This window comes from Brachionichthys hirsutus, chromosome 21, assembly GCF_040956055.1.
Source record: "Brachionichthys hirsutus isolate HB-005 chromosome 21, CSIRO-AGI_Bhir_v1, whole genome shotgun sequence".
Classification (NCBI taxonomy): Eukaryota; Metazoa; Chordata; class Actinopteri; order Lophiiformes; family Brachionichthyidae; genus Brachionichthys; species Brachionichthys hirsutus.
This window is the reverse complement of record NC_090917.1, coordinates 5,998,744-6,024,250: the sequence shown is the minus strand read 5'-3', so window position 1 is coordinate 6,024,250 and position 25,507 is coordinate 5,998,744. Positions and strand designations below refer to the sequence as shown.

General features: G+C 42.6%; 2 protein-coding genes across 2 annotated transcripts; one reads left to right on the top strand and one right to left on the bottom strand.

The window, feature by feature from the left end:
• Window positions 1-117: 117 nt before the first annotated feature.
• ace (angiotensin I converting enzyme (peptidyl-dipeptidase A) 1) lies at window positions 118-21,239 on the bottom strand. Its single transcript, XM_068754954.1, has 26 exons — window positions 21,230-21,239; window positions 14,324-14,547; window positions 10,633-10,794; window positions 10,451-10,538; window positions 9,499-9,642; window positions 9,174-9,365; window positions 8,674-8,771; window positions 8,362-8,531; window positions 7,813-8,036; window positions 7,578-7,722; window positions 6,922-7,020; window positions 6,186-6,308; window positions 5,889-6,094; window positions 5,552-5,688; window positions 5,276-5,434; window positions 5,006-5,093; window positions 4,629-4,772; window positions 4,184-4,375; window positions 3,497-3,594; window positions 2,908-3,077; window positions 2,449-2,672; window positions 2,226-2,370; window positions 1,961-2,059; window positions 1,603-1,725; window positions 1,245-1,435; window positions 118-649 (listed from the first exon to the last, which is right to left on the bottom strand). The coding sequence occupies exons 1-26, from the start codon at window positions 21,237-21,239 to the stop codon at window positions 456-458; spliced, it is 3,849 nt and encodes a 1,282-aa protein (XP_068611055.1). The 3' UTR covers window positions 118-455.
• An 864-nt stretch (window positions 21,240-22,103) lies between these two features.
• abi3b (ABI family, member 3b) lies at window positions 22,104-24,307 on the top strand. The gene is made up of 5 exons (XM_068754880.1): window positions 22,104-22,238; window positions 22,741-22,908; window positions 23,024-23,206; window positions 23,887-23,950; window positions 23,985-24,307. Exons 1-5 carry the CDS (start codon window positions 22,104-22,106, stop codon window positions 24,305-24,307), a joined length of 873 nt encoding a protein of 290 aa, XP_068610981.1.
• The last annotated feature ends 1,200 nt before the right edge of the window (window positions 24,308-25,507 follow it).

The following is a 25,507-nucleotide window of genomic DNA, read 5'->3' as shown; positions in this document are numbered from 1 at the left end:
TGCTGATTTATTTTTTATCTAATTTACCCTTATGTTCATTGGAGTGTGTTGAAACACTGATCGGTCTGTCTCAGATCATCTTGCGTGAAAAGGCAGAACACACATTTTAATGTCTTTATTGTACAAATGCAAGAGCGTCCAACATAAAAGAAAATCAAATGTTTCAAATTTCTTACACACTTTACTTTACAAACATTCATTTAAAAACAAATGCTCCCAAAGCATCAAATGTCGCAAATAAATTACAAAATTTAAATCTCTTTTTTGCATAGGCAAAAATTAAATGAAAGTATGTACAATTTTTTTTTTTTACAAGACTAGTTAAAAGAGGCAGACCAAAAAAAAAGATGTGCAAATTTGGTGAGATGCACTGCACAAAAACGGATGTTCACATTGGGTTTGGCACTGCTACATTCAGCCGGGCTTACTGGCGCCGTCACTGATGTCTAGTCCTGTTACTTGAGCTCCATCATGGATGAGGACTTCTTCATCTGCTTTTTTGTCTTCCTGTACTTGTGGACCAATAGGATAGTGGTTACCAAGAGGACCAAACCGAGCACCAGCAGGATCCACTGGCCGGCTGCAGCCGCTGAGCTGTTCATACTCATACCCAGGAAGTCGACTTTGTTAGTCTTAACTTCTGCAACTGCTGGACACACATGAGATAAAGAGTAAATGAGCGCTGGCCGGTTGTTCATCACTCAAATATACTCATTCACAGTTCACATATTTATCTACATATATATATGTATGAAAGTTCCAAGTTGAACATGTATGAAAATGCTGCTGGTGTAGATTTTAAATTGGATAATATTCAAGAAATGGGACCCTGTTTGGGATTTTCTGACAGCAGGGAAGTTTACCTTTTGTCACTACCTGAAGAAACAAAGATCAATTTCCACCCGTTATATTCTTTTCACACTTTTACCCATGTTTGCACTTATGCTCTCTCTCCCTTGCTTCTTGCAGAACCCCCACCCTCTCTTCCTCATGCTATCCATCGCCCTGTTGCTCACAATCCCACCAATCTAATCTGTATACTGTACATCCTTTCAGCAGGATCTCATCAGTAAAACAAGAAGTGCAGGAGATTGATTTCGATATAAGCCGCAGCAGGAGAGAATCAAAATGAGTTCCAGGTTTTTTTTTTTCTCTCTCTCTGAAGGAGCTCAAGACACATTTGTTTGGGAGATTTGAAAACTTATTTAAACACAGATCTACTATGCACAACTGCATTGACATACCAGGACTTGAAGGTGTCCAGTTGTATTCAGGCCACCCACGAATATCATTGTTCTTGTTGTTCTCTTCTTCCAGCCATTGAATGAGGGGTTGGAAATACTGCATGAGTGGCTGGGCACTCATTTTGGACTCGCCGGTGATCATGGCCATAGCCTCTGGCCAAGGCTTACTGAAGCCCAACTTCATCACATCACTGCAGACATTAATGCAGGTCAGAGGAGGTGGTCAGAGGAGAGAAAGATCAGAAGCAAGACTTAGAAACACAATATGAGATACGAATGATATATTAATGATATTTGTGGAAACACATTCAAAGGTTTGCATGTCGGATCTGTGCATCCTGTATTGATGCGTACTAACCCCATGAGCTTCCCAGCTTCTTTAGATTTGTAGATATCGCAGGTATGTAGAGGTCCTTCATGCTTGGCAGCGTCGCACAAGGCCTTGTGGAATTGGAACTGGATGATGAAGCTGACAAAGTACCTGATCGTAGATCAATAGACATAAGCAATCGCAACTCTTTTAGTCGAGAAAAAACAGCCCAGCACAAAAGAACGATGCACTTTGAAATTAACGCCTGATAAAGGCCATGTGAGTAAAAGCACAAGTTATAAAATATTTATCTAATCCATCCATAACGAATTGAAGCAGATATCAGTCTGGCTGTGCTCGTTTATCAGGTGTCCTGTTGGCTCGGACTGATAATGAATACATTTACCTGACATAAGGCACATTAGCAGGGATATGGAACTTTGCACCTGGGTCAAAGTCATCCTCAGTCCGGGCTACAGGTGGGCACAATCCTTGGTACTTCATTCTGAGAAGCAATAAAATCTAACTTTGTTTTCATTGAAGTCAATCATTTATAAGTGCAATTAACATTTGCACAATCAATACACATATTACTGATTAACTTTATTAACTGAGCTTCCGTTAATAACTATTTTACCTAGAATAATATGCATCACATTTGTAATCTTCACCTGAGGTTCCACCATTCTTTGTTGTACTCAGTCGATGGGATGCGGCCGTCGAAGACTTTCCACCTCCACTGGTCCATCAGGTAGCCAAAAGGTAGGAATGCGATCTTGTCAAGCGCCATGCTCATCAGAAAGTTGATGTCACTCTCTGGACACGTGAACAGGACCACGTAATTGTGGTATGGCATCACCTCTTTATATTTAACTCATGGGTGTGATCGCTCACCAGGGTTGTTCTCAACTTTGTCCAGAAGGCCAATGCTCAGTAGATGCTTGGGGGTGGCCACAGACAGGGCCAGCACGTCGCCGATGGCCTCATGGAAGCCTGGGTTGGCTCCGTCACGGAAGGACACAGGCTGGTCTTTGTACTGCAGGAAGTACTGCACATGGCCCATCTCGTGGTGCACCGTGATCAGATCGTCCATAGTGACGACAGTGCACTGTTTGATCCTGGAGACACAGACAAGCCTTGATTATTGAAAACTTGCAACTTCCTGGACTGCATTTTAATAGTTTGCTACTACAATGAATTAGAAAGAATATAATCTGAATTTCAATAGGTAACGTTTTTGGTGGTTTCCAGTACGTATGTGCTTTTGTGTCACAAAATTAGTTTTGTGTCATATTTTATTTAGCTGCTGCTACAGTCAAAGGTTCACTGAAGAGAACCAATAAAGACATTTACCTGAAGTCTTTCCGGTTATAGAAGTCCCAGGCTGAGGCGTGACACACAACCTGCCGCCCATCAGGTTTCTCCAGCATTGACTTGTTCCAGAACTCTGGTGGCATTGGCAGCAGGCCAAGAGAGGTGAAAAACTTGTCCGATTCCTGGAACATTTTAAGAGCGTTCCAGCCCTGAGCAGGAGAAGAGTAAAGTATTGCAGAAGCTGTAGATGAGTTTGTGTGTATATTAACATGTTTCCAGGAAATGTTATATTTCAACATTTGAAAAGATTTCTATTTCTATTTGAAAAGATAAAATAAAAAATGACTTCACATATTGTAAACAGACTGCAGTTCTGAAAGGGACAGCACGTACGCCTCAAAAATATGTATAGAGTGTATTCAAGAAGTATACTTTATGGCAGTTATGGATAACTTCTGCTTTCATATAGTGCCATTAACATCTTCTATATCCTCATTCTGCTTGATCCCTTCTACATTGAAACAAACTGATCCCTGAACTCTGATTGCATCAGCGTGTGTGCTTTGAGAGCGTGGTCATGTGTGCACCAGTGTTCTTTATGTAACAGCTGGACGAGGTGCTGATTCACCTGTGCTACCATGGCTGGCGTGGCATCGACCTGAGTGGCATCTGGATAGGGTATGACCAAATCCATTATTCCAGACCATGTCTGCGCCCACATATTGCCTGCAAGGACAGAAGGTGGCACACATTTTATTTTTATGCTTAAAAAATGTATGATTTCAACACATCCTCCACTCTGCCAGAGTGACTCGGGTGATTTACGACTGTAAGTCAGGCCGGTCCGAGTCGTATGGAACTGTCACATTCAATATCATGCTGGATGCCTCTGAAAGCAAATTAAATCCCTCCTAAATCCCAGTGAATCTCCAGCCGAGAACAGAATATCAATGGGGTCTCCTCTGCACATAAAAGGAGAGTTTGGGCCTGAGCGTTAGAATCTTTTAAATTCCATTGTGAAGATTCAGGATTCCTTTCTTATCAATTGAGCACGCAGGCGAAATGGAAAAAACTGTTTCCCTCTCTCGCTCTCTGAGAATAAACACAGCACACAGAAAGAAAAAAATTCTGTACTATGTATCGAAAAAAAATATAAGAACTCTAAAAGGCAAGAGATCAGTGCAAAAAATGTAAACACGTGTTTATAAGCACAGTGCAACATTTGGAACGTGCAAAAAGAAACAGGAAAGTGAGGTAGACTCGTCTGATGAGGCCTCAACTCCTGAAACGTTAGAACTTCCCTCTTGTCACTGACCCAGTAAATGAGCAGGAATGGGCCCCTTCAGGTTGATGTGCTCAGAGCCATACTTCTTGTGCAGAGCACGACGGACATACGTGTGCACATTCAGATAGAGGGGCTCCAGCTCCTTCCACAGAGACTCCAGGTCTTCCTCAAAGGTGGGGGTTTCATAAAGGGAGCGCCAGAAAGCACCGTTGTCAGCGTGACCTATGAAGAGCACCAGGGACAAAAGCATTCATCAGCAACTTGGAAGTTATTTCCAGTTCCTGTCTCCCAATAATATAAATCAGCCGTGCTCCATCATGATTAAATTTAAGATTCATTTGGTCTTCAAAACAGCCTTTTGTCTGAACAATGACATTCTTCTACTGCGCTCTTCTGCCCACTTTTTTATTCAGCTGATGAGTGAGGGAAGATGATTTTTTTTTGTGAGTGTAAAATTACTCTTAAAAGGTCATACCATTGAGTGTGGCCGCTTTGTTGGCTAGTTCAACATATCTCTTGTAATCCTGGCGAAGCACTTTGCCAGCAGAATCTCTCCATCCTTTCCAGGCAAACAGCAATTCGTCATAATCCCTGGATTGTGCCATGATCTTCTGCAGATCTGGAACACAGACGTTCTTTAATCACAACAATCGCAGCTGCAAGATATTTGTCAGTGTCACAGTGAATTCATTTTGACAGCGGCTTAGTTTCTCCTTTAGAAATTCAAGACCTAAGTTGACCTATTATAATTATTTAAGTTTTTCCCCACTTGCTTAATTTACCAAGAAATGCATTTTATGTGTTCATCAGGAGAAAAGCCCTTCCTATTAAGATAAAGGAATGCAGTCTTACCTGGATCCAGTGGGTGGCACGTCCCATTTTCTCTGCAGACCTCAGCAACGCTATAATTGCTTTCCATGTTGGACATTAGCGTGTTGTACTGCAAAAGAAAAGGCATCCATCAAACATCTGATACGAGTGAAAGGGTCAGCAGCCATCTGGTTCCGATATATTGTAAATATTTAGCTTGATTATCCCAGAATCATGTAGACGGACACACTGATAATGGCTGTAGTTGTTATTGAATGCATCAGAATTTTTCTCCCGGCTATTCCTCCACACCTCTTTCAGCTCCTCGGAGGGCAGAGCAGCTCGCTCAATATCTCTGAGCCTTTTGATGATGCGCTTCACCGAGCCATCCTGGAAGTCTGTGGTGTCGTACTGGCGGGCCTTCTCTCCATACTTCAGGCTGTGGTCTGACATCTCCAGGCTCTTCTCAAGCTAAAAAGTGAATTATTTCTGTTTATTTCTGTTATTTGGCGATCGAGTCAGTTCCATTTCATTTGAGAGACAGTGTTGATGAGGCGATCTTTGTGGACTCAGACAGTCAGACCTCACCATAGCTTGCTTATTGACGTCATTGATGTCGGTGTTGTAGTTCCAGGAGGCCTCCGTGTAGGCATTCCACACCACCTCTGCTGTGCTGTTGTACTCGTCCAGAAATGTCCGGGCATCCATCTCGTCTGTGTTCTTGTCTGGACAGACGAGGAGAAGGACTTCTTAAGTACAGTCCATTTACTGACAAAATTATGAGGTGCGAATCGTGATTACAATGTGAACTCTAACCATTTTTAACACATCTTCACTCTAGAACACTTTTTTTTTTTAATGCAGCCTAACTCTTATACTGCATTTCCTCCCACAGCATCCACTTTTACTCAGTGTCCACACTTACTAATGTCCTCAGGGTAGCCTTCAGGGACAGGGGGGACCCAGTTAAAGTCAGGCCATCCCAAGGTCTCATTCACATTTTGCGTGATCAGCCACTCGGTAATGGGGCGAAAATATTCCATCAGCGAGCTGGCATTCAAATTTCTGGTGCCGATAGCATCCAGGAGAACGTCGGCCCAAAGTCTGGAAGAACCAGCTTGAAGAATTTTCCTGGAAGGCGTAGAATGAGATCACTTCTTACTGATGCTGGTTTGGTCATGCATTGTGGAATAAACAATGGCGGTCCCAACAGATTACTAACTTCAAAATAGCCCCTGCTTCTTTAGATTGATAGATGTCACATCTGTGCAAAGGTCCGGTGTGACTGGCGGCCTGACACAGCTTCTCATGAAGCTGGAACTGCAGGATGAAGCTGACAAAATATCTGCAGGGGGGGGAACCATCCAAAAAAAGGGAGAGAGAGAATCGTCACGCCTTTGGGGATAGAACATTCAGTGGAAAATAATTAGACAGAAAATCTAGAATGTCTTGAAGTAACAAAAACAAAAGGTAATACTGCTGGTAAATTCTTTAAAGCAGGCAATGGCATTAAAGTAAGAGAAGACTGAATGCTTTCACATTTCACGACACCTACTGCACAACTACCAAGAACAATTGAGCCAACTGTGTAGAAGCATGCTTTTAACAACCACTGATCAGAATGTGTTTGCTGATTTAAATCAATCCCTTTCATCGTTAGCGAGGCTCAGAGGATTTTCCTACACTCCTGTGACAAACTTCCTACTATTGTGGAGTAACAGGATTGTTAACACAACACCAGTAATTCACTGTGGAATAGAGCAGACAATGACTTAATTCCTAGTTCAATAGCCATTATTGCATTTTAAATTCCCTTTATCTTGTTATAATACCCTTGACTCCCTCTTACACAAACAGCCCTTCATCAGAACAGCACACCAAATAGCTCCTGCTCCCACGTCACATGATTTAACTCTTTATATTGCTAATATTTTTTGCATATATGCATTTTTACATACCTGATGTATGGGGTGTTTCCAGGGATGTGGTACTTTGCTCCAGGATCAAAATGCTCCTCTGTGCGCCTGGTGGCTGGGCAGATGCCTTGATATTTTGTCCTTTACAATTAAACATAAAGGAGAAAAAGATTGTTTTATGTGTCCCATAAAAATGTCAACTGGACATTAATAATAATAATAATAATAATGCGTTGGCTTTATATAGCGCTTCTCTGGGCACCCAAAGACGCTTTACGTTGTGCATTATTCATTCACTCCATACTTGGTGGTTGTAAGCTGCTAGCCACAGCTGCCCTGGGGCAGACTGACATTAGCGCTCTCCTTCATTCTCAGCGTGGCTTGATATTCAAACAGCAGATTAAATGTTGCCAGTTGATTAGATTAGAATAGCATAAAAAAACAGGAAATGGCTAGTTAGGAGGTTAGTGTAAATTTAGCAAACTCTGGGTCTCCACCTTAGAGACACATCTAGCACTTAAAATCTAGTTGTTTGTACATTTTATTTTTTTAATCGATTAAAGATGTAGAAAGTTACTTATTGAACATTTAAGGCGCTGGCAGGTTGATTTTAGTTTCATTGCTGCATGGACATGAAAGGGAATAATGATGTTTGCCAAGCTGCCCTGAATATGTTGGACCTGTGTATGAAAGGCTACCTGAGGTACCACCAGTCGGCGTTGTACCGATCCGGAGGTGTACGTCCGCTGAAGACGCCCCATCTCCACTGGTCAATGAGGTAGCCAAAGGGAAGGAAGGCTATCTTCTCCAGAGCCATCTTTAACAGGTAGTTAGTATCAGTTTCTGGAAGAACATCACAAAAATCCGATGCTGAAAAAGTTTGACTTGAAACATCCACATCTGATCAGTGGGAGGGCGTGAACGGGGCCTTACCAATGTCATCGGTCACTTTGTCCAGCAGACCAATAGAGCTCAAATGCTTGGGTGTGGAAACTGAGAGAGACATAACATCCCCAATGGCCTCATGAAAGCCAGGGTTGGCCCCACGACGGAAGCCGACAGGCAGGTCCTTGTACTGCAGGTAGTACTGGACGTGCCCCATCTCATGGTGCACAGTAAAGAGCTGCTCCATCGTCACTGTGGTGCACTGCTTGATTCTGCAGAGGATGACCCATCAATGCAATCAATTAATGAATCTGACTTTAAGATTACCACTCAATGAACTAAGTCTTAGTTTATTGGTTTTCAGATTTAATTCAAGGGGTTTATCATCAAAAATGCTCTACCAAAACCAGAAGAAGAAAAACCCCTACTTACACATACAATGAATTTAAACTTCCACAAGATCTACCTTGAAAGATCGAAATCCAGAATGCTATCTACACTGGAGTCTCTTGTAAATGGTTAATTCATTTGTGTTGGCCTCTAATTTATCAAGTAATTACCTTATTAAACTAGACTAAACGTCTTTGTTCTCGCTACCTGAAGTCTTTGCGGTTGTAAAAGTCCCAGGCGGATGCATGGCACACTACTTCACGACCTTCAGGCTTCTCCAGCATGGATCCACTCCAGAATTCCTCGGGCATCGTCTCTAAATTCAGCGAGGCAAAGAACGCCTCGGATACACGGAACATGTGCGTGGCATTATAGCCCTGCAAGGAGGAAACAATCACACTCCGTTTAGTGATGCATGGCAGAACTATAATCATGTTAAAACACAGATCATTGAATTTTCTGGATGAAATATCCCCCCCCCCCCCCCCCCCCCACACACACACACACACACACACTTACTTGTTTGACCATTTCATCAGTCACATCCATGTTGGGTTTGTTAGGAAATGGGATCATCATACTATAAATATTGTTCCACGTCTGGGACCACATATTTCCTGCGATTGAAGAAAGCACACGGGCAAAAACTTATGGGATGCTATAATAATGGGATACGCACACCAAATGACGTGACGTTGATGTCTCAGTCTCAGAGCTTGTATTGTTCCAGGCGTGTGATTACATCTTTGAAGGTTTTTACAAGTCAATGATAAATGTTTATGTCGGGGAGTGCTGTGTCAGGAATGTGCTCTAATAGCACAAGTTCCTCAAACAATTAAAATCTGCTAATTGTTGCACAAACTCATGCATTAAGCTCATGTGTCCACTCAACCTTGCTCAGGACTCAGAGTTGCATCCTGTGTTTGTGGGGAAAATCCACTAGAACCCCCCCCCCCCCGCCGTCGCCTCTTATGGATCTTGTCAAAGAATTATAGCAGTGTAACAATGGTTGGCCTTACCTAGCAGGTGAGCGGGGATGGGTCCTTTAAGATTGATGTATTTGGGACCATACTTGTTGTAAAGCTGGCGACGTACAAAGGCATGCAGGTTCTGGTAGAGGGGTTCAATGGTTCTGTACAGGCCCTCAAGATCCTCCTCAAAAGTCGGACTGTCATACCAAGAGCGCCATTCATCTCCAGTGTCCGCAAATCCTAAACAGGACAAAATGTTTCCCATTGCTTTGTCAGTCATTTCCATTCCTTTGTTCCCCTGGCATTCCGGAATGTCGGTTAGCTGACAGAAACTTTCATGCTTTCGCGGTCAGAAACGAAGAAACGTTCTCACCATCAGCCTGAGATGCCTTGTTGCTGAGCTCCACAAACGCTGGGTAGAGCGTCTTGAGCGGTACGCCCGACGCATTGTGCCAGCCCTCCCAGGCGTAGAGCAGCTTCTTGTAGCTCCTGGACGTGGCCATGATGTCAGTGAGCTCTGGAAACAAAATCAAGAAAAGCGAAACTGATCTGATCTGGCATCACAAATAAATAACTCGAGACGTATTGATGTTTGGATGACTTCATTCCCTCTCAGCCGGAAAAAGGGCGGCGAAACACATTATCCAAGATATTTTGTATGAATTTGACAATTCCACACTATTCTGAGTGTCATGTAAAACGTTTATCTTCACAATTGCAGGATGTAGAAAGGGGGAAGGAAAGAACACTGAACACCACGAGAGATTTGGAATGGTGGAAAAAGGTAAGCGTTTGTTTTGATGACCTCTGTGAACGTATAAAAGTGTCCTGCTCTCTGGTCTCTGTTCCGCCTTTTCTTTTAAGAGCGCAATAATCCTTAAAGAGCTTTCAGGATAATGAAGGCAAGCGATCTTTATGTTCACAAGGTGACTCTATTCATACACAAACTATTGTTTTTGCCCATGTTGTGGTGTTATTGGCAAGGATTTCTATCAATTACCCATCAATTAACACAGAGCCATTGTTCAGAAATCCCGCTGCCAGCCTTAAGAGCTGCTTACACGCCGTTTCTACGGCTTTTCACTCAATGCTCTTGGGCACATCCATAACACTTCCTTTGGAGACCTCTCTGAAGTAATTTGCGCATCCTGTTACTTTTCCAAGAGGAGATAAGATCTCAACCACTTACAACTGTTTTTCTTCCTCGACTTCCCACCCATGTTGCTCTTGTGTTCCTTATTCCTGCACATTGCCACGTTGCTTCGTCTTTTTCCTAATAGCTCGAAAACGTCCACATCACATATATCTCGTCCATATTTACTCACCAGGTTCCAGACTCCAGCTTATGTTTGGCTCTGGATACACCTTTGCTGTTGAATAGATACTATCCATAGTGCTGAGAATTGTGTTATACTGGGGGGTGGAAAAAAAGAAATTTTAAGTCAATCTCTGGGGGGGGGGGGGGAGGGATCAGCACAGAAACAGAAAATATGAAAGAGAATCAAACCTTTTCTCTTTCCACTAGAGGCAGGTTGGCAACTCCCAGCAGCTTGATCTTTTCCATCAGTTTAATGTCTTGAGGGTCAGTGAGCAGGTCTGGAGTGAAGACGTCCTTGGCTTTTAACCCCCACGCTGATGAAAAGGCCTGCTCCTCCAGAGAAGCATTTACCTAAAGATGAGGAGGAGGATGTGAGTGAAAGCGATTCAGTGATTCCTACTTCAAGTGTGTCAATATGGGCTAATAAACACGATGGAGCTTCAATTATTTCACTTCTTTACACATTAAAACAGTATTTTCTGACAAGTTGCTCAGTGAAGAGGACAAGGACGTTATTTCCCAGTCATTCGGTCACATCTTTGCCATGCAGATGCGTGTCAGGAAGAAAGGCTGTGTCTTCATCTTTATCTGAGACATCTGCCCTTTGTCAAACGAGCACTCCTCAATATTTATAGGGATCAAGGACTGAAGTGGAATAACCCAACCACGAGGATCATATTTAAAATAAAACTTCCTCTATTGCTTAAGTACATTTATACCCGACCTTGCTTTATGGCGCTCTGGTCACGCATCCACTATAGGTGTTCTCAACATGTATAATGGAGATGGTTTGGAGTCAAGGTGGTGGACCATTATGCAGATAATTTATTTTAATCAAAGGCGCCTTCATATTTTATCGGCCTCATAATTTTTGCAGCATGTGAAAGCCGAGAGACGCTCCAGTAACGCAAGCGTTGTCATACTTGTAGAAATATGTGCAGTATTGCTGATGTAACAACAGAGCAAGCAATTATTGCTCCCAGCTCAACACGCATCCCGATCAAACCGACGGTACAGTAGAACCATTCCAGTGACGTTTTTGGAAGAAAATGGGTGCCGATTACTCGAGGCATTAATCACTTTCTGATTCTTTTTTTTTTCTTCCACTATGCCTCCACCTGTGCAGGCATCCAATCACATTTTCAACCGAAGGCACAGTAACGATAAGGCTGTCATGTGTTTCTACTATGGGTGCACCGATTGCAGTTCTCTGGCCGATCACTGACAGCATACACCTTCAATGTTCCAATGTTCTTATTTGATTGAAAACAAATAAAACCTGTGCCACAGGTCACACTGTAGAGCCTCTCACCAAAAATAAAATGCACAGCAGTATTTTGCTTTTACAAATAAAAGGAAATCACAAGGTTTGAGGTAGTAAATAAAATAACTATCGACAGGGCAAACTAAAATAAATAAATAACCGAAACCACCAATAAGGTGTCCTGGGTTTTAGGTTTTCTTTCTTGTAGTGTAAAATAGAAAAAAATGCCCAAATGCAGCAGCTTTGAGTCTATTTCAGAAAATATTCTAATAACTTGCAATAACTTACAGGAAAACTGCATGTCCAGCCAAGCTAAACAGGCACTCGCTTTCAATGCTGCAGGGGGCGGCGCAATAGGCTGGGGCAAGTAATCGGGCCTGTCAGTGACCTCATGGCAGAGCAGAAGGAGACAGCGGCTGACTTTCAGACCTTTGCAGAGGTTTCATATAGGAATGGGCCGATCGCCGGTCCCCCCAAAATTAAGGAAATCGTTACCAATTGATCGGTGCATATTTAGTTTCTACTGATTTCTATTCCCTCAACGTCTAAACTGTAATCTGTGTTGTAATTGGTTAACTTCTCTATTAACAGATACTCATGATCTGTAATTATTTAAATGGTAAATCTATATTTGTTTAGTTATCTTAAACCAAATGCTACTGTGAGTGATTATTCCCAGAATGAGACAGAGTTTAACTTAAATGAAAAAAAGTTAAACATTATTATCGGATTGTTTTCTGCAATAATCTGATTGGATTGGAAAATGTTTCAAACATTAATGAAAACTCTTTGAAAGTCAAACCACAAGTGAAGTGCACGAGAAAGCGGCGGCGGCGGCGTGCAGCGAGATGAATGACTGAGCCTCAGGTCTCATGACACTTGAAGGCAGCTGGTATTCCATCCTGGAGTCATTGATATCTACTCGCTTCACTTGGTATTCTTTAGAATACTCCTGAGCCAATCCTCATTCTGTTTTATCCTTGACCTAAGCCTCATTTGCAGAGAGACTGAATTGCCCCCATCTCTAAAGTTGCATGGGCCAAAAAGGATGTGTGTGTGTGTGTGTGTGTGTGTGTAAATACGCTTGCTTTACATGGAGAACAAGGACGCAGATGCTGGAGTCTAATCTGTTTGTTTATTGTAACGATTCCAACAATTTACAGTGCAGAGTAAGTGGAATGCTAATACTCTCTGTCAGGCTGAGTATTCCTGCTCCCCCCCTGAGTGCCGGATCAGATGGAGCTCAGTGCTCTGATCCACTTTGATCCCATCTTTCATCCACCCAGAGAAGAAGAAAAAAAATCCACATGGCAACTAACAAGCTGGCTCATTTTTCACCTCAAATCCCAAACACATCTTGGAAAACTGAGCACATTCTGCAGCCTGACCCCACTGACACTGGTGAGGCGGGGGCCACATCTACACCTGTTCAGTGTGTGTGGAGACCACTGCTCAACGCCTGAACAGTGCACTGAAATCCTGCTGTGACAGCTGTCCAAGCACAAGAAACAGGCTTTGTCTCCAGTGTGTCGCTTGGATCATTTGCTTTCATTAGTTTATGTCTGTGTGAGTTTATGTCGTCTGCATGCATCCATAAAGAGGAGCCGGACTGCCTGAAGGCAAGTCAGCACTCTTTCAGAACCCTGCAGTCTCATTGGCTCCTGCAGCCTTGTGCCTGGATGAATATATCCCCTGCTTTATTGCTACTATCCTGGTCTCTCATGACTTCAATGTTTATGCAAATAATTCTCAGGCATATGGTTGGGTGAACCTCCAAAACCATTGCAACCTGCTATTAATATAATGTCTCATAGTTTGCATCTAAATAGCCCCATTTTGAAATTCCCCACAAAGGTTTTATTGGCTACAAGTATTACCACATTGAAACATAAACACTACCCATGTGTGTAAAATTATCTTGCAGCAGGTACAGCCATCTGGGGAAAGTTTATTGAGCAGTTAAAATAATGAATCGCTGAGATAATAGCGTGGAGACCCTAACCCAGGGATGGGCAAACTGAGGCCCGCGGGCCATATGCGGCCCGTTGGGCTTTTTAATCCGGCCTGCCGAATTATATCATTAAATAAAATGTTATTATAATTAAACCTCATTCATTTGACCTTTCCCCTGTAATGCTACATGTAAAAGGCCAAATCCTTTCATGTGATGGCTTTTACATGTCATTTATATTAGTTCACACAAACACTCCATCCATCTGTTCCTGGCCCGGCCCCTCTATCAAATTTTAGAACCCATTGTGACCCGCGAGTCAAAACGTTTGCCCACCCCTGCCCTAACGCTAGGAATTAATTTTAAACCTAAAGTCATTCTCACCACAGGCGGACAGATCTGTTTCATGTCGACAGTAACACACAGGCTGAGTTGGCTGAGCTGGGAGGAAACCGAGCATGCACTTCTGGAGAGAAAGACAAATCGAGACCCAAACCATGCAGGGCACAGCTCCACAGAAACATTTGACCATGCATGCATTTACAGTGGCAAGGTGCAAGCACTGGCATGAATTGACCTAATTGGGCTGACTTCATTCCAGCGGTTGGAGGAAGGTTCAGCTAACACCTCCTTCTCTAAGCTCGAGACCCGCTGAGATGTCCTACCTGGAGTGCAGAGTTGTGGTCCGTTAAGTTGGTGTTGTAGTCCCAGCTGGCAGAGACGCTGTAGAATAACACCTCCTCAGCAGTGCTGTTGTAGTCGCTGAGGAACCTTACTGCCTCGCTTGAGTTTCTGCCATACTCCCCCGGCTGCCAGCCGTCTCGCAGAGCCCCAGCGAGTCCCACGACTGGCAGCAGCAGCAGCAGCGTCCACAGAAACCTGCCCATGGCTCGCCTCCTCCCAGGAAAGAGTGGAAGAGAAAAGCAGCAAAATGAAGAGTTAGGAGGCTTGAAATGCTCTTGCTCCAATCAAGTCAGAGCAACACCTTCCCCCCCGCCCGGTGCTGTCGTTTCGTCCACTCCTTCACTGAGCCCCCTCCTAGCCTACCAGCCTGGCTGCTGGTTAAATGCACAAAAAGCAAAGCGAGCTGCTTTTTTAAATACCAGTTTAACCCAGCCCACACTTCTCTGCAGCCTTCCCTCTTACCACATTACAGCCCTGGAATTATTTATCCCAGTTCTCTTCCTCATTACTATCCATTCACCCTCCCTTCTATTTCTGGATTCAAACAGCTGACCACATTTTTTTTGATGATACTTAAGGAGATGAGAGATAAGCCACGACACACAGTGCATCTGTTTGCTTTTCAGCCTGCAGAGCAACTGATACTCAATAACCAGCACTAGTGAGTCTGGAAGAGACTCCACATACTTTCCCCTCAGTTCCCCCCTTCAGCTTAGTGATGGAGGGGGGGGAACGAAAGGCGGAGGGGAGTGAAACAGGAGGCTGTGATGGAATTGAAGGCTGAGGATTGAAAGGGTTAGAAGAGATAAATGGAAAAGTGGCAAAACAGTGAAAGAGGCTCACCTTGAGTTGTGTCGTTTATACAACTTGTTTTTAACGCTGCACAGCTTTCTCTCCTTTGATCAGATGAAATTAAGCATATTATTACAAACAGAACCAGTGGCTGTCCTCATGAGGCCAGGATTAAAATGCAAAAGTTACCCCATTAGTGATCAAAATGAGGAGGTTCATAGCTGTCCTGCAGCACAAAGGCTTTCAAGCCATCTGCATTCTTGTCATTTGTTAGGACAGCTGGGTCGAATAAAACCTGTTCTACATATGTATTTTTAAATATACCCTGTGCTTAAAGCCTCTCACGGCTGCTGTCGGCCCCGTGTCGGGGTGTGCTGAGTTTCATGTGGCCTTGGTTGATTGAGTGGAGGGGTGCAAGTGTTCCAGGAGCTGATGTCAAATCTCCACAAAATGATATTGTGTTTACTCTCTATCAGTGGCGGGCGGTCAGGGCATGCAAGGCCTTCTCTGCTTGCCTAACATAACCAGAAATCAAGAATACATGATCATATTTATGATAAAATCAATTTAATTTTATGTATATATATATATATATATATTCTTCACATTCATGTTATATTATATTACAGTGATGTATTTTTAGGTGAGAGTTTTTATCCAATCAGAATTCAGCTAGCTTGTGTTGCCAGGCGGATTTCATAGTACCAGTGGCAAGTACTATCCGTCCGAGACCTTCAGAATCAGCGCTGCTTGCCGTCTGTGTTGTGTGACTGAACGGGCTCGTAGAGTTGAGTTGATAGACAGTTGCGATAGCCAATCAGATCACGAGTTGGTGAAACAAGTCCTTCCTGCTTGTCTCACGTCACAACTCAATAACGCGTCCTGTGATTGGCTCTTAGAGTTGATAGACAGTTGCGATAGCCAATCAGATCACGAGTTGGTGAAAGTAAGGCCTTCCTGCCTGTGATTGGATACTCCGTGTGCGAGGGCAGCGCTAGGCATATTGCGTCATCGGCTAATCAGCTGGCACCGGTACGGCGCGACCCACCGAAGATAAAACTACAATTATTCCTGCGCTTTTAACCCACAATGGCCGAAGGAGGGGAAAGTGTGTATTTGGTTGTGGATATTCTTGAAAGGCCATTTTCAAGACGGACCTTTACAGAGAAGCTACTAGCTTCGGCTCACGAGAGCTAGCTTCAAGCTAGCTCCGGAGCTAGCTAACCTGTCCCGGGTGGGGAAAGGATTGGTACGCCGCTTCCAGGCTTCAAACTTTTGGCTTCCGGCTTCCGAGAGTCGCTGCAAATTGTTCTGCTGGGAATGCCTTTTGTTTGCAAGGGATCGATTTAATGTTTGGAGCAACACTGGATTTAGGAACTTTAAGAAAGGGGAATGGATTTTGTTTTCAAACGGGACAGCCGTTTTGGTGAGTACCAACATTTTATTTATTTAACATGATAACGAAATAAAATCACAGATATACTGTAAATGCAATGTGTGTAAATAATGTGGTGCGCCGGTGCAGCTGTGTGATTGTAGTGGAAGTACAACACGTTGTATTGCAGTCTTTCTTATATTAAACTGCAAGTTCGCAATTTAAAGCTTCATGGTGGACTTTAAAACGCTTTGGAAAAATTCCCTTTTATTTATAACTTTGATAGTACCACGTATAGTGGTAAGTTTTAATTGCTGATGCAGTTTATTGATTTTTAAATGCTCCGGAAAAAATATCCTGTGTTGTACACGATTGAGGTGATGCAGCACCCACTAGTGCGTAAGTGTGTGTTTGTACATTATTTCTAAAGCAGTGGTGTCATAAATGATGGTATTATTAGGGGTATTTATTCAAGTCGGACTAAGTAGGACTTCACTGAAGGCCTAGGTGTAAAATGCACCGCCCGCCACTGCTCTCTATATAGTGGTTTAATAATAAATGGTGGAGTCAGCCATCCCATGCTGCATGTAGACAACCCGCCTGACGGATTCACAGGAAAACAATGCATGCCTTTTATCCAATGTAATTTAGTCTCATCGATAGCACCATGGTTCCTGCTTCACTAACAGAAAAAGAACATTTTAGAAGCTGCTGCTGCACCTTAAAAATATTCAAAACACAATTTATTAAACTGGGTTTGCTGTTACAGCACAAATGCTTCTCCAGCACCATTTGAGGCCTCTGAATGTAATTGTAAATATTCAGTCTTTTCACTCTGTTTTGGCTTCAACAAACTCCTGAGGGACGTTTCGTGCTCTTTGAGTGCAAAAGACTTCACTTTCCTCACCATCTGGTTCTGGAACTGTGTCTGTCTGCCAGTTGTATGCTAGGTTACATCATTTCTTACTGCGAAAACAGCTGCAGCTGGAAAACAATGCCCATTACTGTTATTTGATCTGCAGTTCATCTTAAAACTTGTTTCAAATGAGTCAGTATGATTGATGTCTCCAACACTGCATTTGTACAAAGCCATTCTGGGGGTGCACTAACAGTTGTTATTCATTATAATAAATGCTGCATTCAATCAGAGACAGAGAGTGTTTTCCCAGATTTCACATTTCAGACTTAAACATAATGGTGCTCTTAATTTGAAAGGACACAGATACTTTAAAAGTTTAATCTGTTATTTTTTTTATTTCAAGACAGCATGCTCACTGGTAAAATCCACAATATAGAATACTGGAGTTAATTATTTGAATTAATTAAAATTGAGCAAGAATTTAAAAATCATTGTCCAATACAGATTCTGACAATAACATTAGACTATAACATTACTGTGGATATTAAGGCCTCAAATATGAACGTGCAAAACAAGGAAGTGTGACTCTGCTAAATGAGTCCACTCAGAATGAAGCAGTGACGGCCATAAAAGATAACGATGTTCACATGACTTTTCCACAAGGGAAAGATCATAAATTTTATGGCTTAAAAAGCCGAAAATTATTTTAGGAGTGTAAACGGATCTTTCTGCAGTGTGTGGCTTTTTATTTCATTTTGTATTATTACTTTTGATTTTTCTTTTTTCCTCTCCTCCATCTTACTTGTTGCTCTTTTCATGACTACGCCATAGATACAAATAGCTTTATAATATCAAATGCTTATCACATCAAATATGTCTTTGAATCACATATGAAACTATTCAATTGCGCTGATGACATTCAAATTATGTTACTGATAAGAAATGTCCTTCTGAGAGAGATAAAAAGTTAGATTTAATGATGCTGACATTTTACTTTGGAGATAAGAGGACTCTAAAAAACTAAGTGTCACGCTCATGAAGTTGAGCAATAACAGGCAATCATTTTAAATTAATTACTGAATTAACTCTGGATTAAATTAGAGTGCAGAGTGTTTTTCAGAAGTCATCATCACCTCACAGGGAGACAGGGACGGTGAATATGTGATCAGTTCAGAGCCAGTCTAATCAAACATGGATAAACTAACTGAGGCAATAATGCATTATATTTATGTGATGGTTTTTATTAGCTAGTAATCAAATCAAATTAATATTTTGATGCTGCATATGACCAACATTTATTTTATACAGAAAATTAATGTTAGTCATATAAATAGATTCAGCAATCTTCTGTGTTAACTTTTATGTAATTCTTTTTTTTAATGCACTTTAATGCAATTTACAGTCTACCGGTACTCTATTGGACGGACCTCTCTATGGAGTTTTTCACCTCATCTTATTTAGTTCAAAGCCATAGAGGGGAGATTATTGCCAAAGAGATAATGGATGTCATAATTATCCCCAAGGTTCTGCAAATACTTGCTGATACCGTTGGAAACCCAAAGCACATGTCAAAACCGCCTGGAGTGAGCAAGCTAATTATTGGCTGAGGGCATCCTGGCTGTGCTAATGCAGAAGATGGATCGCTGTGATCAGGTGAAGTTGTGTACGGCTGTGCATGCCGATGGTGTGATAGCATTAAAAAATATAGAATCTGTATGAAGAGTTTAAATTTTACTTTGCTTTTCTAAGCTAAGAGGCTTGAAAACTAATGAAAGGGAGAAAGGCAGCAGGTGCCTTATGTCTAATTGAAACAGAGTTCATAGTTGTGTGCGCACAAAGACAATAAAACTGTCCTCCAAGAGTGTTAACTGCTGCCTGGCTTAGTGAGTGTGTCTCCGACATTGTTGCTTTCCTGCAGTCTGCAATCTGGCCTCTCCTTTAATGGAAGTCTGTGAAGTGTGGAGAGGCGGTGATGGCCCCAAACACCCACTCTTCACAAACAGGTTTGCGTTACGTGCCACCGGACAAGGATGCTGCACTGCTGTGTGTGTGTGATTATGTCATGTCATGATGGCATTCTAACTGCTGCCCAGTGCATTTCCTTCACATATATGTTGAATGACACACATGCACACAATGATCTTTAATCTGGTTTAGTTTTGGCTATTTTGTATGGACAAAATCTAAAAATGGATCTGTATCACCATATTACATGAAAGTGCTGTTAACAGGCAACAAAATGACAGCAATTTGTCACTGTCAGATACCGAAAGGCTGCACGATACAAAAATCAATACGAGTCGATCCAGGGAATGTAGGATTCCTCCCGATAAATCAAACAGCACAAGAAAAAGATCATTATTTTCAATATCAATTTGCCACCAACTGATTCCTTCCACGCAATAAAAATACATGTTATCTTAATCATTTTTATATTTTTAATCATTAATCAATTTAATCTTTGGCACGATGATCTCAGATTGCGCCGAACAACACACAGCAGGGGAATGATCAATAAAGAAATAAAGTCATCCATAACCACGTATCAGCAGATAAGGATCGCTGTCAGAGGAGGACTGAGTTTCAAGGGAACAATTATAAGATCAAAAGGCCGTTAGCTAATAACTTATTGTATGCATCATTTATCTGTGAGGTGATTTAATGTCCACATTGAACGGAGCTGAAGATAATGGGAGAAAGGAAAGCATTGTTTTCTATACTTTCCTCAGTTTGATTATAACGTTACAGTAACTCATCAGGAAAGAATTAGAAGTTAGTCCAAATAATTAAATTAAATGGGAGAATATATATCACTCCAAGCAATACAATCGCACTTTACAAAACTATTCTGTTTCATTCTACTGTCTTTTTCTTTGCTTTTTGTGACACATCTTGCAATGTTGATAAAAAAGTGATAAATAAAATGTATTATTATTATTAATACTGTCAGATATGCATGTCTACAGTAGTTGAGGCTCTCTAAGACGTCATCGTTAATTACGTTCCATTATTGAAAATATAATGGCATATCCTCCTGGGACCCAGCTTTGGGTTAGCATGTCATCTGTAATGGACAAATGTCCACTACACAGGACATGCCAACTGGCTGGGTCTCAGGAGGACATATAAGCAAACGTCTATCAGGCCTCAGCCCTATTTTCTCCGTCTCCCCACTGCACCCACTCCCACCCTTGTCTTACTCACTTCAGCCTTCATCGTCCTCTCTACTCCTCAGATGTCACCACCTTCATGACTTCAGCAGCTTCTCCCCGACCTTCACCAGCACCGTGGGCCACTCCTTCACTAAGAACCCCTTTAATACAAACCAAAAAAAAGATCGGCGGTTAGTTTTTACTTACGAGACACCTACGAACATCAGACTCTCTAATGATACATGCCACGTAGTTCACAGGTATTTGGATAAACCAGTTAGTCTAGTTAGAATTTTGTGCTCAGAGTGCCGTCTAGTTCAACAATATTTCACTTAACTCTTTCAGTGCCAGCCATTTTCAGCTCTATGCTGAGTTCCCCAGTTTTCGCCCATGTCGCACGATTTTCCAATCCCCACAGAATATTATTTACAAAGACAAAGCAAACTGCGAACAAATGAAAGATCAAAGTCTCTTCTTTCATCCGGAAAAATAAGTGTGTTCCTACGATTTTCCATTCCGGAGTTATTGGCCGTTGAAGAGAGGCAGATTTCAATGTCAGGGTTGGCAGTGAATGTTTGGGTTATAAAAGACGGCTTTAGACGTTATTGGCACTGAAAGAGTTCAAATGAAACTTGATTTGAATGTGATTTAATATGTATGAGTGACCTTTTCACTGTATGGATCGCAGGGCTACAGTCATTATCCACACTGTCGAGCATCTCACCCAGGGGTGTCAAACATGTGCCGTGGAGGGCCGAGACGCTGCGGGTTCAAACGCCTATTCCAAAATAAATTTGGATGCTCTGTAAATCAATGCGTTGCAGCTGTGGATCTCCGTGCCCGACGCATTTAGGAGGGGCAAAGTCGGCGCCACTCCTTCACAGCTTTTTATTTTACACCTGTCATGTATCGTCTTTTTTTATCCATCACCTGTGTAATATATGTCTATATGTCCATGTGTTTACTTTTGTTTACTCTTTTCACAGTATCTTATATTTAAAACACTTTTCGTTGAACTGTACAGGTTTGATTTCAGTCTATAGAGCTCTTTGTAACTGTGCTTTGCAAAGTGCGACTATACAAATAAATATTCTGATTAATAAAACAAAGGGTGATGAACATCAACCTGTCCCAACTTCATTTTTAAAAACATATTTCAGACATCAAATTCAAAATGAGCATGACATTTTTTTTTTTATTGATTATGAGGTTTGCAATACCTGCAACTCTCAAAATGTATCCTGCACTGACCCCTAGTGGATTTTACAAATAACGCAGGCGCACCCATTAAATGTAATACCTACCTTGTGTCGTATATTATATACCTTATATAAGCATGAAATTGTCTTAAAACTTGTCATCTTTTACTTTTTACATCATCTCAGCCCTCCTGCAGGCGCGTGCACGGTGTTCCCTTACCTGTTGGACGAACACCTGCAGCAGCAGCTGCAGCCCTGCCCTGAAGCCTGCTGCTTTCAGACGCTGGAAATCTTTCCCCCGCGGTCATTCCGCCTTCTCTCCGCCGCTTGAGCGACCAGGCTGCTGAACAACACGTCTCTGCTGGGGTGGGGGGAGAAGAAGAAATGACGGAGCAAAAGAAATGCTGTGAAGTTATTTCTCAGATATTTAAAGAGGCGCCGGTGGCCAGGAAGCGTCTGGTCGACAACCACAGCAACCTGCTCAGAGTGGCGGAGTACTGCGAGAATAATTATTCCCAGGTGAGTGAGGCTCATTGAGAGAAGACAAAGTCGTTGTCTGCTGAAGGGCGAACGTTCTAGGAGCCCCAAGAAGCATTTTACTAGATGCTTGAGTAAAACACAGTTTCTATACTGTAAGCTTAGACTACAAATATTTTTACCAGCTTCAGCTTAAAGTTCTTCTCAGGTCAAGATATTTTTTTTTTACATGTACGTCTAAAGCTAATTGTAATCCGTGTTCAAAGCAGCCCCGAAGATGTGGCACATTCATATAGTTCAAATAACATCACATTAGATTATCGATTTTGATCATAAATCAATAATAATAGTCCATCAGAACATCTGTGCAATGCTGATTGGACTCATTCTGCATGAGAATTACTACTTTAACTTTCTACAGTATTCCCTTTTAGACTAGTCTGTCGCTACGTTTTCATTTGTGTACGATTCTAAAGGGTTTTTATCGGGAACCGCCTATAATACAAACGTGTCTAATGTATCCTGCTTTTATAAACCCCCGCAGGCGTCGGATCCAACCAAGGCCATTGAAGAAGCCAAGGCTTTGGCCGCACAGTCTCTGGCCAGCGTGACCTACCAGATCAACAGCCTGGCCAGCACCGTGCTGAGGCTGCTGGACTCGCAGGCCATGCAGATCAAAGACATGGAGTCCTCAGTCAATTTAGTGTCTCTGGTGAGGAACAACTCTCACCCAAAGGGCATGCGAGAGCTCCACGGGAAGCGTGCAAGTTCTGCAGGTGTTCCGGTGGTAGCTCAATGTTTATTCTTTGTGCTGTGTTGCGTCCCAGGCGGCCGCCATCCACTTTGAGAAGGTATCCAGGAGAGAGATCGGCGCTTTTACTACTCCCAAAGCCAAGAGTCGCTCCAAGCTTTTGGCTCCACCAGCATCAGGCAAGGAGCCGGAGAAAAGCTACTCAAGAGCGCCAATATCCTACTCCAGCTTGGACGCCGTTGGCCACTGTTTTCATCAGGTAAATCAAAGACGGAATTGTAAACGGCGCTTGAGCCTACATACTTTTGTTTTCAATAAAAAAAAGTATGGCACCCATGGCGTACGATGTATGCTTTACCATTTTTTTAACTTTCATTTTCTCCCAGCAGCTCATTGAGCAGCAGCCCAGAAAGAGGGCGGAGACTGGAGACAGCATCCAGAGCAGCAAAGACTTTGTTGTGTACGTAAACAAAGTCTCCCATTTTCTAGCAATATGTTTATTGTGCATGACTAAATTATTATAGTAAATGATGCATAAGCAAAATACTGCATGAATTTATTTAAGTTATAGAAATGTGATCCTTTTGATCCTCGTGGAGAGACAGATGAGATCGATGTCGCACTAATGGCTGCAGAATAAAATATAAACATTACGCCAATTAGCTTAGTGTAGCATCAATAGCTAGCCTGAATTTATCCAGATGTGTGTCCCGTTCAGCCGCCGCTGCCCTGCAGAGCCGATAAGGAGCGACCGGTGCGACCTTTAATTCTGCTCATTGTGCTAAAGTGATGACAATCATTTTGCATCCACCCTCGCTGAGCGGTTTCCTCCGTCACCCATGTGACCCCCTCCTGTCCAGCTGCAGAGAAATCGGGGTTCTCGTGTTTTGAACTCTTTCTGACAAGCAAACGTCTGATTGGTTTTTGTCTTGAATGCAGATCCAGTCTGGGCATCGCTGTGCCTCCGCCTTCAGTCCCCACCTTACCAACCGTCTCCAGCCTAAACACAGACACCCTGCCCCCCCCACCCCCTCCAGATGACAACTTCAACGCCAATATGCCCCCTCCTCCCCCTTCCTCTATGGATGCTGGCCTCCCTCCACCACCAAATGGCATGTACCCGCCTCCACCAGCGGGAGATGCCACTTTTCCTATTCCTCCTCCTCCTCCTCTGGTATCAGGAGCTGGCCCTCTTCCTCCCCCTCCGCCTCCTCCTCTAGTACCAGGAGCAGGCCCCCTTCCACCTCCTCCTCCTCCTGTGTCAGGAGCTGTGCCTCCTCCTCCACCCCTAGTATCAGGAGCAGGCCCTCTTCCTCCTCCTCCTCCTCCTCCTCCTCCTCCTCCTCCACCTCTACACTAACACATGCCCTCTTCCTCCTCCTCCTGTGTCAGGAGTTGTGCCTCCTCCTCCACCTCTAGTATCAGAAGCAGGCCCTACTCCTCCTCCTCCACCTCCACGCTAACACATTACAGCTCTTGTTGGATGGCTTCATTCTTTCCAGTATGACTCGTTTTGCTTGTTAAAACAGTTAAAGCTTGAATGGAGGTTCTGGTTTAGCATAAGGTGCTCCAGATGTAAGCAGCATGATAAACATTGTGTTGTATTTTACACTAAGCTTCGTTCGCTTTGTCCGTGTTGAACATCCGTTCATCTAACGACAGAATGAAAATCTGTCTTTAGCTGCTGCAGAGATTCTCCCAGCATGTTTCAACAACACCTCAACTGCATTCCTGAGCAACAAGCTGCAACAAGGACTCTTCTGTTTACCTGTCATCTGCTTTTTTTGTGGCTTTTATGTTATCTCATCATATTTTAAGCTTCTTTCTTTTTTTTTTTACAAACAGCCAGTGGCCTTGAGCTCCTTCTGCTGTGACTGAGCATCAATAAATAGTTGACGTCACTGCATGTAACCTCAAGGAGTGGTGCTCCTTTAAACAGATCCCCGAGGCTGTAAAATGTCTGTTGCATGTTTACACTCGACTTAACATGCGCTGCAAGACTTGTGCTCGAAGGTAAGCTTTATTTTCAAAAAAAAGTAAAGTATCAAATTGGAGACGAGCGCATTTGACGCTTTGTCAGCTGATTTGGATTTGTTTGGTTTGGGCTAAAGCTGGAAGAAAAGAAAAGAAATGTGCCACTGCCCTGCTTTTACTTGTATCAATTCAAATTCAAGTCTGCAATCCTTTGGCTACGTCCCGATAAAACTATACACGCTGAACAGTTTCGATTTCCAGACAGAGTTGAGAACAAATGTGTTAGATATGAATTTCCTTTTCCTTTTTCATTGCCATGAAATCTTTTTTTTTGTAAATGCTGTTTACGCCAATGCCGTTCAATGATTTGTAGAGATAAAGAGCTACCTTTGAACTGTCGTTCTATAAATGTCTTGTAATGCCAAACATAAAAAGGCTTCCACTCCAATGAAAAGGCCTCCTCATTTTCTTCCAGTGTGAATCTTAATCCAGAAAGTAAAACTGCCATGGTCTTATTTTATCCCTCGCTTCAGTGAGTATGTTCTGTTTTTAACGCGTTAAGACGCTGATGTGATTCACGTCTCAT